Here is a 13,706-nt window from a genome sequence, read left to right on the forward strand (position 1 = left end):
TGTTAGCCCCAGTGATGGGGGTACAGCTCTTTATATTCCACAGCATGAAACCTCTGCTTTCGAGGACCACGTGGGGTTTCGATGGTCACTGTTGGGGGTTCAGGCCAGGCTGGCTACAGAGAGAAACACTCGGAATGCTTTTGGCCATGTATTAGTGTCATCTAATTAGATAACCAGGTGACAAAAATACAACTTGTACATCTTAGAAACTGGGCACTTTTCTCATTTTATTTTCAGAAAGACACACTGATGAATAATTATTATCAACATTTTTTTAAGGATAGTGATGTGGCTGAGGCAGATGGATCACGAGGTCAGGAGTTCAAGACCAGCCTGACCAACATGGTGAAACCCCGTCTCTACTAAAAATACAAAAATTAGCCGGGCGTGGTGGTAGGCACCTATAATCCCAGCTACTTGGGAGAATCGCTTGAACCCAGGAGGCAGAGGTTGCAGTGAGCCAAGATTGCGCCACTGCACTGCAGCCTGGGCCACAGAGTGAGACTCCATCAAAAAAAAGAAAAGAAAGAAAGAAAGAAAAGAAGGAAAGAAGGAAGGAAGGAAGGAAGGAAAGAAGGAAGGAAGGAAGGAAAGAAGGAAGGAAGGAAAAAGAAAGAAAGCGAGAGACAGCGAGAGAGAGAACAAGAAAGAAATAAAGAAAAAGAAAGAAAGAAAGAAAGAAAGAAGGAAAGAAAGAAAGAAAGAAAGAAAGAAAGAAAGAAAGAAAGAAAGAGAAAGGAAGGAAGGAAGGAAGGAAGGAAGGAAGGAAGGAGGGAAGGAAGGAAGGAAGAGAAAGAGAGAGAGAGAGAGTGGCATGTGGTACACAGGGTGGCAGATGGAACACAGGGAGTATGAGCGCCACCCAGTGCTGGCACCTGCAGAGGATGACCATCAGCACCGCCAAGAGGTCCTTGAGTGATCAGAAACAACCAAGCTTGCATTCTTTTCCCTTCACAAACTGTTATAAAAATATTCAAATTGCCAAAGATCTATTTAGCAGGAGTTGAGGTGTGCCAAGAAGCAGGGAGCCCTCCAACTGTAGGACAGAGGAGGGTGAGAGACGGATGTCTCCATACTGTGCTGCTGACTAAGCCAGTGCTATAGGGGAGGGTGGGGCAAAGCGCAAAGGAACAGGAAGGAAAGGAGAGGAATCAAACAGGGGGAGGCTATGGCATTCTTGGATTAAGTTTGAATTAAATTGTTTTCTCCACCAAAATCATTCAGTTTAAAGCAATTTTGTTCCAAGACTGAGACTCGGGCACAGTAACCTGGAAGGCTGAGTCTGCTGCAGGGACAAAGTGCTGTTCTAGAAGCAGTTAGTGAATATGGAGGAAGGTAACGTCTTAGAGAGGCCACTGTCAAAACTGGGCAAACAGGCAGGCAGGGAGAAAGAACCCAGATGACAAATCAGTCAGCTGGAGATGAGGGGCACCCAGCAGGAGATGGGCAGAGGAATCTGAAAGGGGAAATTTGAAGCAATTTTTTTTTTTTTCTATAACGAGGAGGCAGTTTCAGTGGCTGTTCCCAGAAGCCCATAGAAATGAAGAACCTGTCAAAGTCTGGATGCTAATTCCCTCCTCAAACTGGGCAGTGGAGCTGGCACCGTGATGGCTCTCAGAAGGCTCCGAGATGGGAGGAGAGGCCAGGAGCTGCTTCTCAGGCTCTTACCTTTTTCTACGGCCCAGGTGAGGGGGCGGGGAGACTGGCCTCACGTGAAGGTCACGGTCACGGTGTGCCGGAACAGTCTTGTGCACTGCATGAAGCAGGCGCAGGCCGGGCCTGTGAAGACGGAGCTGCTGAAGGTGGCACATCACCAGGTGGCCAAGGCTGTCCCTGAAGAGTCCCAAATCGTGGTCCTTCATCTTGCCACAGTTCGGCATGTCTACATGGCCATTAGGACTAGAAAAGCAAGGTATGAAATGAACTGCTTTTCCTAGGAAACACTGGCTGTTTGGGGATTAACCCAGCTGAAGGTGGGGTACAGAAAACTCCCTCAGTAGCTACTGAAATGTCTAACACTCCACAGATCAGCTGGTAGGAAAGACTGGCTGAAAAAGTCTTACTGCAGAGTCCTCAGAAATGTACTTTCAGGGGTTGAGCTGGGGCAGGTTAGAATACCACATCATCCACGTGAGAAAAGTATGGCTAGGACCCAAGCAATGTCCACTCCCCTAGTTGAGAAGGCTATGTAGTGAGCTCATAATCCGACAGTATAATACAATAAAGCCACTGCCTGGCCAAGTACTAGTACCATAAATATATTCAAGTCAGCCTGGGCACATCTAATAGGCCAGTGACTTACTTTTTGCCTTCCCAGCCAGGGATGAGTGAACAGGCATCTCGGAGGACTAATTTCGTAAAAACCTAAGCCTGATGGCAGGTGAACTCAGGGAGAATGCAATGTCATCTCAGATGGGGGGCCTTCAGGCTGCAATTAACGCTGCTGAACACAGTTCCTGGAGCCACGGCTGAGATGAATGAGATTCTTGATCTGGCTGTAGGCCTTGGCCCTGGCTCAACTGTAGGCACATACCAAGTACTGGTAGTTCTCATGCATTCATTAAAAATCAACCAACCAACCAACTCAGCTTAGAAACGTGCTTCTCAGAGATTCAAGGCAAGGGGGTAGTAGTGAAGACCTGGCACATTACATGGATAGGGGTGAAGGCAGACATCTGTAGCAGTGAACATGGTTTTTTCAGGTTTACTCTGGAATCTGAGGGTGTCAGCCGTGTGAAGCTGCAGATGAACTTCTGAGGGCATGGGACACAGGCAATCCCAAGAAACCTCTTGAAATACTGTTTCACATGCAGCTTAATAGGGGAGAAAGTCTGAGTTGCTGATCAGTTAACAGGAGATGCTGGCCCACAGAGGTGGCCTTTATTAGATGAAGGCTGAATTTAGATTACTTGGACTTTGAAGCTGCTGGAAGCTTCCAAGTCTGTGTTGCAACCCAGAGCCCACTGAGTTCTACCATGATAGAGAATATCCTCTTCTGTAACGTGGGGGTGAGGTGCTACATTCTGAGGGGTCAGCAGGTTGCTCAACTTGATGGACAGCACTTCCACAGACCAGGAACTTGCCACTTCACTTTCCAGAATAGTTTGCTTGGCCTCCCATCTTCATTGCATGATATGTTCCAGCTTGCAGTGGTGCAGACTCCTCCACTCCTTGTGGTAAGGAAAGGGAGAGGGCCCCCAGAGGCTGTGTGTGTGTGTGTGTGTATGATGGAGCACAGATGTTATTTATCTGTGTGATTTCTACTGAAAGCACTGAAGGATTAAAGATGGTGAAGGTGGCCGGGCGCAGTGGCTCACACCTGTAATCCCAGCACTTTGGGAGGCCGAGGTGGGCAGATCACAAGGTCAGGAGTTTGAGACCAGCCTGGCTCACACAGTGAAACCCAATCTCTACTAAAAATACAAAAAATTAGTTGGGCATGGTGGTGGGTGCCTGTAATCCTAGCTACTTGGGAGGCTGAGGCAGGAGAATCACTTGAACCCAGGAGGTAGAGGTCACAGTGAGCCGAGATCATGCCACTGCACTCCAGCCTGGGTGACAGTGCAAGACTCTGTCTCAAAAAAAAAAAGATGGTAAAGGAACCATACCTGCAGGACTACTGTACCACTCAAACTTTTGAACATGGACATGGCCCTTGCCAGAGAATGTCAATGGAGCTAGTGACCACTTCTTGACTCATGGAATTACTCAACATTTTTCTCACCACTGTCAGTATGAGTCTTTAAATAGTGGAAGGCCCAGATGGAGGAGAGGAAATGACCACTTCCAAATGCAAAAGCAGAAATTCAAAGCTGTCTGCTTTCCTATGAATATACAATTAATACCTCCAGAAACATAGAAAAAGCAGGGGAAGGACCAGGATGCAGCAGTTTATTCTGGGAGCAGGAAATGTACTCTAATGCAATGGACACAGTGGACTGTCCAGCCGGGGAAGAGTGGGTCAGAGCATTCTGAGAACTGGCCTTGGGGCTTTCACCTCTTGTATCAATTGCACATAGAGAAATGGGTAATGACAGAGGGAGGTGATTGGGAAAACTACAACTTACGTGGGTGGGATCATTGCACCTGAAGCTGAGCAAGTCCCTGACTGATGTGTACAGTCACTAAGTACAGAAGAATTGGAGGGTGAAGGCAGCATAGGCAAAGCCCCTCCTTCAGGTACCATCCCAGGGTCAGTCAAGCTGAAGCCCAGAGGAAATGCGTAACTCAAGAATTTTGATCAAGTTGTGCCTTCTAGACAGAGATACCAAGTTCTGAAGGCTGGATTTGGGTGTGATATTCAAAATTGTGGACTGTGACTGAGACCAGATCACCACGCTCCCCATGTGGGGCAGTGATAGGTGGCACCATCCAGACAGTTAGGAGTTGTTAAGTCAGAGAGGGTCATTTGGGGCAAATGAATCATCTCACAGGGATTCTACAGGGATTAAGCCAGCAGACACACAGACCAGAGAGATGTGACAAGGGATGGTTTGAAGCAGAAGGTGGGAAGCGTAATTTAAATAATTGGTGGTGGTGCATGGTGACTGCACTTTCTTTACACTGGGCGTCGGTGGTGTGGGTGAGGAGAGGACTAAGGTTTCCATTAAAGGTGGCAACTCTCTTATGGAAGAGAATCCAGTAGAGTGAAGTGCTTGCAGGCCATTTTACTTTTTTGTTCCTTTGCTTTTCAACTTTAATTTTTACAATTCCACAGTTTCTCTAATAGTCAAAATGTAATTTGATAAACCAATTTTAATGCTGTTAATGAAGCTCCATTTTGGTTCTGATACTTGGTAATTCAGACAAATCAAACAGTACTGCGATTTGAAGCAGTATTAAAGAATGAGGAGTGTTTGCCATTCTTCTTCTTCTTCTTTTTTTTTTTGAGATGGAGTCTCACTCTATCACCCAGGCTGGAGTGCAGTGGTGTGCTCTCAGCTCACTGTAACCTCCACCTTCCGGGTTCACGCCATTCTCCTGCCTCAGCCTCCCTAGTAGCTGGGACTACAGGCACCTGCCACCACGCCTGGCTAATTTTTAGTATTTTTAGTAGAGAAGGAGTTTCACCATGCTAGCCAGGATGGTCTCGATCTCTTGACCTCGAGATCTGCCCACTCGGCCTCCCAAAGTGCTGGGATTACAGGCGTGAGCCACCGCACCTGGCTGAGTGTTTGCCATTCTTAAATGCCCAAACCCCATGACACTGTGGAAGTTGACCCTCAGTAAATAAAGTGACGATCTTGATGTAAGCTTTCATAGTCATTCTCTAGAATGGATTATCTTACATTCAATAATTAATCTACTCAGTCTCAAAGATCTTCCAGACAAACTGCACTCATGTCACTTTTCTCCAATATGATGTCTCTGATGTTGAATGAGGTTTGCAGTCTGGTTAAATGCTTTCCCACATTTGTTACATTTGTAGGGTTTCTCTCCTGTGTGAATCCTCTGATGTTGAGTAAGGTGGGTGCTTCGGATAAAGGCTTTCCCACAGATTTTACATTTGTAAGGTTTTTCTCTGGTATGAATTCTCTTGTGTTGGGTGAGGGCTGAATGGTCACTGAAGGCTTTTTCGCATATGTTGCATGTGTAAGGCTTCTCCCCGGTGTGAATCCTCTGATGCTGGGCTAGTGCTGATTGATCTCTGAAGGCTTTCTCGCACAAGCCACATCTGTACGGTTTCTCTCCAGTGTGAATTTTCCGATGTCGTGCAAAGGACGAATTATCCCTGAAAGCTTTCCCACATTCATTACATTTGTAAGGTTTCTCTCCAGTATGAATTCTCTGATGTTCAGTAAGGGAAGAGTTCACCCTGAAGGCCTTCCCACATTCATTACATTCAAAGGGTTTCTCTCCAGTGTGGATTCTCTGATGCTGAAGAAAACTTGTGCTCTGATTAAAGGCTTTTCCACATTCGTTGCATTTATAGGGTTTCTCTCCACTATGGATATTCTGGTGTTTGGTAAGATGTGCCCTGCACACAAAGGCTTTTTCACAAATGTTACATTTAAAAGGTTTCTCTCCAGTGTGTATTCTATGATGATGGGCAAGGTGTATATTTCGGATAAAAGCTTTTCCACATAAGTTGCATTCAAAAGGCTTCTCTCCAGTATGAATTTTCTGATGGTACGTAAGCGAGGAGCTCACTGAGAAGGCCTTGCCACATTCCTTACATTCATAGGGTTTCTCGCCGGTGTGAATTCTTTGGTGATGGATAAGGTGCGTACTCTGGTGAAAGGCTTTCCCACATTCTCTACATTCATATCTTTTCTCTTTAATATGAATTTTCTGATTTGGGTTTTTTTCAGTATGAATTTTCTGATGTTTATTAAGAGTTGAACTCTTAGAGAAGACTTTCCCACACTCACTACACTCAAAGGCATTTTTGCGAGGCTGGAATCCCTGACTTTGAGCACTGTGAGGAGATGAGCTCATAGTGCTGCCAGATTCATCCCATTCCTGTTCACCAATCCCAGACGGGGTGCTGGGGTGAGTGAGCACCGCTCGCTGCAAACTCATCTCCTGGCCTCCACACTGCCACCCCAGCAGGCTAGCACACTTCCAGTGACTGCTGCTGCGGAATCTTTCCTTTATCGTCCATTGGCCCAATTCTTCAGGAATCGCCACCCTGAGAGTAGATTTCTTACTGGCAGGCATAGTCATAGTCATCCAGTCTGAAACACATCAAAAATAAAAATGTCCGTTTTACCCTAGTAAAACATATGGATGGGGTGAGATGATGAGCCTGTTCATAATGCTAACAGGCAGGTTTCGAGTTTGAAGATTTTCCGAAGTAACAAGAAGAAAGGACAGAAAAGAGGGGTGAACAGGGGACTATGGCAGGGGTTGACCTCATGTATAATGTATGAGGCAGGAGAGCTTGGAAGCATGATCTTAGAAGTCACAGGCCTGGGTTAGAATTGAGTACAACACATATTTTCTTTGTGATAATAGGGAAGTTATCTGATTTTCTAAGCCTAAAACAAAAACAAAAACAAAAAATGGATAAAGACCACATGATGCTAACAGACAAGAAGTGCCCTGTCCATTCAAATGAGATGGTTTTTAAAACAACACAGATGTGGTCTTAAGAAACCACTGAAAATAGCAGTCAACACTTGGTAGAAAAACCTTGACTCTAGAGTAAACTAAAATCAACATATAGGCTCATTTAAGCATTCAGATGAATAATAAAAAGCCAGGCTGCTGTACAGGCTGTGTGAAATGTTCATATCTACTAAAATAATAAGGACCTCCTATTGCTTGTGAGGAAGCAATGTCTCCAAACCCGGATGAATAACGTGACACCAGGGGAGGACACTGTGCCATGAGACATTTTGTGGCAAAGTTATCTCAGGATAAACGCTGCAGCCGTAAGCACTGCCGGCAAGTATTCTCAGGGCAAACAGGAGAGAGGCTAAAATGTAATACTAAGGACTAGATTCTAAACACAAGTGATGCAAAATTCATGGGAAATCCTATCAAGAACAAGCCATCCTTATTACCTCCTTTTCCCACTCGCTCCAGAAAATCTTCTACAAAAAGGCACTCCTGGTATCTTTTTAGAATCAAAGAAACAAACCTCTTTACTTATTAGGAAAAGAAAGGTAAACAGGCACATTTCAAGACTAAAATCCTGTTGAGCTCAGAATAATATATCCCTGTTCAAAACAAAAAATGGTCAAAGTTAAACATCAGTATTGCCAAATGTCAAAATGTTGAGGACTGACTTTCACTTCCGGCCCAAAGAGAGTAGCCCGTGGCAGACCAACATTTCCGCAGAAACAACTAGAAAATCTGAACTGAAAAAAGTTATCTGTCTGAAGGCATGAGATGTCACCCAGGCCGACTTTATAGTCTAATATTTGGGAGAGAGTGAAAATATAGAGAGGCGATCCCAATACTCAGTGGCTTGTTACTCAAACATTTTATTGAATTCTTAAGGTTTACAGGGCAAAAGATTAACGTTAAGCAGAAATCCAGAATTTTCCAGTCTTTCGGTACAACAGAACCAGGACCTTCCAAGGAGAGGTCATGATAAACATGTGAAGCTCTCAGCTGGGACTCCTGCCGGGCTACAAAACTAGCAGCATGGGCAAACAAGCAGTTGACAAAGCTTTACAAATACTGTGACCAACCTCCAGCTATTCAGCCCTTGGCTGGAGTAGGATGGTTTGCTTGCACTCTAGCTGCTCCTAGGGAAGGTAAATCTTCTCTGGAAGAACAACATCTAGAGCCTCTGCTCTCTGTCACACATGGTGTCAGGGATGCAATAAAAAAAGGCCGGCTGTGCTAAGAAATTGAATGAAGAGGGAAAACAGACAATAGAAAAAGAACCTCAGAACACAGATACCAGAGTTATCAGATGTGAACGTTAAAACAACCGTGATTCACGTGTTCAAGGAAACAGGAATGAGAATTACAACAAAGAATTGGAACAGAATAATCAAATGGAAATTCTAGAACTGAGAAATACAGTAACTGAAATTATGAATTCAGTAGTCTTTAACAAGATATCAAACACAGCAGAAGAGAGGAACAGTGAGCTACAAAAATACATAAGCAGAAAATATCCATAGTAACACATGGCTAAAAAGATAAACACTATTTAAAAAGAAAAAGGCTGAAAAATGAACTCTGAGAAGGGTTATAAACTCTAAGGGTAACTACAAAGAAAATTCACCTAGGCACTACTGAAAACCAAAGATTAACTTGAAAGTTGCTTGGAAAAAAAAAATAATACATTACCTTTGAAAAAGCAAAATTAAGACTGGCAGTGTCTTAATGAAAACAATGGAACCCAGAAGACAATGAAGTAACATCTGAAATGTTGAAAGAACTGAACTGTCAAGCTAGAATTCAACACACAGAGAAAATATCTCCAAAAATCAAGCATGAAGTAGATGTTTCCATACAAATAAAAACAGAGATGGTGTCACCAGCAGATCTACATTAAAAGAAACACAGATGTGTTCCAGGTAGAAGAAAAATAATCCCAGGTGGAAATATGAAAATGTAAGAAGGCATGAAAAGCAATGGAAAAGTTAAATATGTGGATAAATAAAAATACAATTGATTACATGAGACAATAATTATAATGTCTTAATGGATTGCAAATATATGTGTAATTAAAATACATAGCAAAAATAAAGGTAGAAGGAAGAAAATGCTGTTAATTTTTTTTTTTTTTTGAGACTGAGTCTCGCTCTGTTGCCCAGGCTGGAGTGCAGTGGTGATCTTGGCTGACTGCAACCTCTGCCTCCTGGATTCAAGCGATTCTCCTGCCTCAGCCTCCTGAGTAGCTGGGACTACAGGTGCACGCTGCCATGCCCAGCTAATTTTTTTTGTATTTTAGTAGAGACAGGGTTTCACTGTGTTGCCCAGGCTGGTTGTGAACTCCTGAGCTCTGGCAATCTGCCTGCCTTGACCTCCCAAAGTGCTGGGATTACAGGCATGAGCCACCATGCCTGGCCAAAAATACTGTTAATTTTTAAGATTGTACCACTGTCTGGGAATTATTAAAAGTAAAAATTTATTTTGGACAGTAACAAGCTGGTTTTATTTATTAGCATTAACAATAAAAGACTAAGTAAAGAAGGTTAATTAACAAGCTAATACAGAGTAAAAATGGCACAATAAAAAGATTTAATCCAGTAGAAGGAAGGAAAAAAGGATAAGGGATTTAAAGTAAGTAAGTGAAATATAAAATAAATAATAGGACAGTAGATATAAAATCCCATACGTAGTAACTTACCTAAGTTATTTTTAAAAACTAAGATTGTGTTAGTTTTTAAGTTTAAGGTGTGGTGGCTCTCGCCTGTAATCCCAGCACTTTGGGAGGCTGAGGTGGGCAAATCACGAGTTCAAGAGATTGAGACCATCATGGCCAACACGGTGAAACCCCGTCTCTACTAAAAATACAAAAATTAGCTGGGCGTGGTGGTGGGTGCCTGTAATCCCAGCTACTCGGGAGGCTGAGGCAGAAGAATCGCTTGAACCTGGGAGGCAGAGGTTGCAGTGAGCTGAGATCATGCCACTGCACTCCAGCCTGGTGACAGAGTGAGACTCCATCTAAAAAAAAAAAAAAAAAAAAAAAAAAAAGATTGTGAGACTGGATAAACAAATAAAACATAATTGAATATCACTATATCACTTAGAAAAGAAATACCAAAAATGTAGACACTGAAATAATAAAAGAATTAAAAAGGATATATCTTACAAAAGAAAGGTGCTATATCCATACTAATAACAGACAAATCACATAGTATTTGAGAAAATAGACTTTAAGGTATTTTATATAGACAAAAGGGTCAGTTCTCCAGGAATAGACAACAAATTTTCATTTGTATGCACACAACATAACTTTAAAAATGTATAAATGAAAAATAGAATAAAAAGGAAAAATAGATAAAGCAATCATCACAGTGAAATATGTTCATATGGCACCCTCAATGACTCAGAAATCAAACCATTAAAAAAAGGAATGGGCTGGCCAGGTGTGGTGGCTCATGCCTGTAATCCCAGCACTTTGGGAGGCCAAGGCAGGTGGATCACCTGAGGTCGGGAGTTTGAGACCAGCCTGACCAACAAGGAGAAACCCCATCTCTACTAAAAATACAAAATTAGCCGGGCATGGTAGCGCACACCTATAATCCCAACTACTCAGGAGGCTGAGGCAGGAGAATCCCTTGAACCTGGGAGGTAGAAGTTGCAGTGAGCCAAGATCGTTCCATTGCACTCTAGCCTGGGCAACGGGAGTGAAACTACGTTTCAAAAAAAAAAAAAAAAAAAAAAAAGAAAAGGAATGGGCTGGGCGTAGTGCCTCATGCTCGTAATCCCAGTACTTTGGGAGGCCAAGGCAGGAGGACCACTTGAGTCTAGGAGTCCAAGACCTGCCTGGGCAATATGGTGAAACCTTATCTCTACAAAAAATTTTAAAAGTCAGCCAGGCATGGTGATGTGTTCCTGTAGTCCCAACTACTCAGGAGGCTGAAGCGGGAGGATCGCCTGAGCCCAGGAGTTCAAGGTTGCAGTAAACTATGATCACACCACTGCACTCCAGCCTGGGCAACAGAGCAAGAACTTGTCTCAAAAAAAAAAAAAAAAGAAAAGAAAAAAGAAAAGAAGAAAAACAAAAGTAAAAGAGAAAAAGGGGGCCGGGCGTTGTGGCTCACACCTGTAATCCCAGCACTTTGGGAGGCAGAGGCAGATAGATCATGAGGTCAGGAGATCGAGACTATCCTGACTAACATGGTGAAAACCTGTCTCTACTAAAAATACAAAAAATTAGCCGGGCGTGGTGGCAGGTGACTGTAGTCCCAGCTACTCGGGAGGCTGAGGCAGGAGAATGGTGTGAACCTGGGAGGCAGAGCTTGCAGCGAGCCGAGATCATATCATTGCACTCCAGCCTGGGTGACAGCGAGACTCTGTCTCAAAAAAAAAAAAAAAAAATGATCTCAACAACCCAATAAATGCATTTGACTTCAAATTCTCAACTGTCCCCCATTAATCTACACTTTCAGCCCAATTCTTATCAAAATTCCAGCAGGAATTTTGTGAAAATTGAATAGCCAATTCTAAAATTCTAAGAGGAAAGGACAAAACTGGAGAATTTACATCAGCAAGTGTAAGGCTTATTACAATGCTAGAGTAATTAAGCAATGTTGTGTTGGCACAAGATTAGATAGAAAGAATGAAAGAGAATAGAGTCCAGAAACAAATGTGTACACAAACAGACCCATGGAACAGATTATAGAACCCAGAATCAGACCCACGGACATGCAGTCACCTCATATAAGGCAGAGGTGACAGTGCAGTACGATGGGGGAAAGATGGTCTTTTCAGCAAATGATCCTGGGTCAACTGGACACCTCTGTAGAAAATAATGAGTATCAATCTTCCATATAGACTGTAGACCCAAATACTTAAGACAAAATACTAGAGCTACTACAGGAAAACAGATCTTCATGGGCTTAAGATGTCCTAAATAGAACACAGAAAGCGCTAACCATAGGCAGGAAAAAAAAAAGATCTCTGATGAATTCAGGTGTCTGAAAACTCAGAATTTGTATTTATCAGATGGCGTCATTATCCAGAGTGGGAGACACCGTTTGCAATGCACATATATGACAGGATTCTACATTCTAATACCCAAGCCTGTAAGCCAGTAACAAAAGACCAGACAACAAAACAAAGAGTGGGGCAAAGATGTTACCTTACAAGACAGGCATCGGAATACGAAAAAGAAGATCAACTTCAGTTACAACCATCCATCCTCTAGAATGGTAGAAAAAAACATTGTAAAGATAATACTAAATGTATGAGAGATGACATGGAAACCCTGCATTTCGCTGGTAGGAGTATAAATTAGTATAACCACTTCGGAAAACTATGTGGCTATGTCTGTTAAAGTTCGCATATGCATAATCATAGTACTCCTAGCTATTTAATCAAGGAAAATGTGTACCTATATTTTCTAAAAGTTGCACAAGAAATGTTCATAATGGTACTATTTGTAATAGCTCTAAGCTAGAAATAAACCAAATGTCTAGCAACAGTAAAAGGTACAAATAATGACAGGTTTATATGGCTAAATATTATACAGTAACGAGAATGAACCATCTATTGTTCCAAGAGACAACAAGGATGAATCTCAAACATGCTGTTGGAAGCAAGAAGCCAGACATGAAAGAGTACATACTGTATGATTTAAAGTTTACAAACAGGCAAAACAAATCTATCGTCACAGTAGCTGTTACCTTTACGACAAAAGAAACTGTGAGGGGACTGGGTGGTTATAAGGGGTGCTGGTAATGTTATATTTCTTGATATGAGTGCTGACTACGCAGATATAGTTAAACAGTAAGAATTCACTGAGTTGGACATTTATGATCTATGTACTTTTTGTATACAGATGTATACAGAAAACAGTTTCTGTATAAACTTCAAAAGAAGTTTGCTTTAAAAAATCTGGGAGATGGCTTTCAAAAACAATCAATAAAAACACCAGTGTCTAGCTTTCTTTTCTATCAGCTATTGGATACTGACATCTATTAAAACCTTTTATTGATTGTGATTAAAAACACAACATCTATATATAAGAGAATACATGACTTAAAATATTTTTTGAGAGTAATTATTTGACTTTTTAAATATTTTCTATTACATAATAACACTCATCTTCAAAAAGAGTTTATCAAGAGGGGCATAAAATGCATCCTGGTTTGACCACACTGAAAATTAATTGAGGTGTGAATTAATCCAGTTCAGTAAGACGGGACTTACTGGCACTGACCTAGCCTGCAGCACGAAAGAGCACTCTGCACTCTGGTGTGAGCAACTCAGGCATGCTCACTGGGGCCCAGTCACTCCAGGATAGGCTGAATTAAGGAGCTATATCCCTGCCTGCACTGGTCCATATTTAAAAAAAAAAAAAAAGATGGTGTTATAATACTTAATGTAGGGTTTGAAGTGGCATGCAAGTAATACGTTCCAAGCCTCCTTTATAATGTAGTCAAGAGGGTCACACCCAGGGACAGACCAAACACTAGACCAATTCACTCCTCAATCACCACAAGTTTCAAGAATTGGTCCCATCAATTTCATCTCGAAGTGGAAGTTAGGATGAATAAAATAAGAAAGATTGGGCCGGGCGCGGTGACTCACGCCTGTAATCCCAGCACTTTGGGAGGCAGAGGCGGGCG

At 42.5% G+C, this 13,706-nt stretch overlaps 1 protein-coding gene across 6 annotated transcripts in view; it reads right to left on the reverse strand.

Annotated features, from left to right (window-relative positions):
* Nucleotides 1-200: 200 nt before the first annotated feature.
* LOC103245089 (uncharacterized) overlaps nucleotides 201-13,706 on the reverse strand; it is a 28,939-nt gene continuing 15,433 nt past the window's right edge. For 4 of the 6 annotated variants that reach the window (XM_008015499.3, XM_008015497.3, XM_008015498.3 and 1 more), the window contains exon 5: nucleotides 201-6,677. In XM_008015499.3, the coding sequence (XP_008013690.1) occupies nucleotides 5,344-6,677 (1,334 nt within the window). In that variant the 3' untranslated portion in view covers nucleotides 201-5,343. Of the gene's footprint in view, nucleotides 6,678-9,757; nucleotides 9,956-13,706 lie in introns of those variants that run through there. The other 2 variants (XR_012090759.1, XM_008015500.3) reach the window with 2 other exon arrangements.

This window comes from Chlorocebus sabaeus, chromosome 23, assembly GCF_047675955.1.
Source record: "Chlorocebus sabaeus isolate Y175 chromosome 23, mChlSab1.0.hap1, whole genome shotgun sequence".
Lineage (NCBI taxonomy): Eukaryota > Metazoa > Chordata > Mammalia > Primates > Cercopithecidae > Chlorocebus > Chlorocebus sabaeus.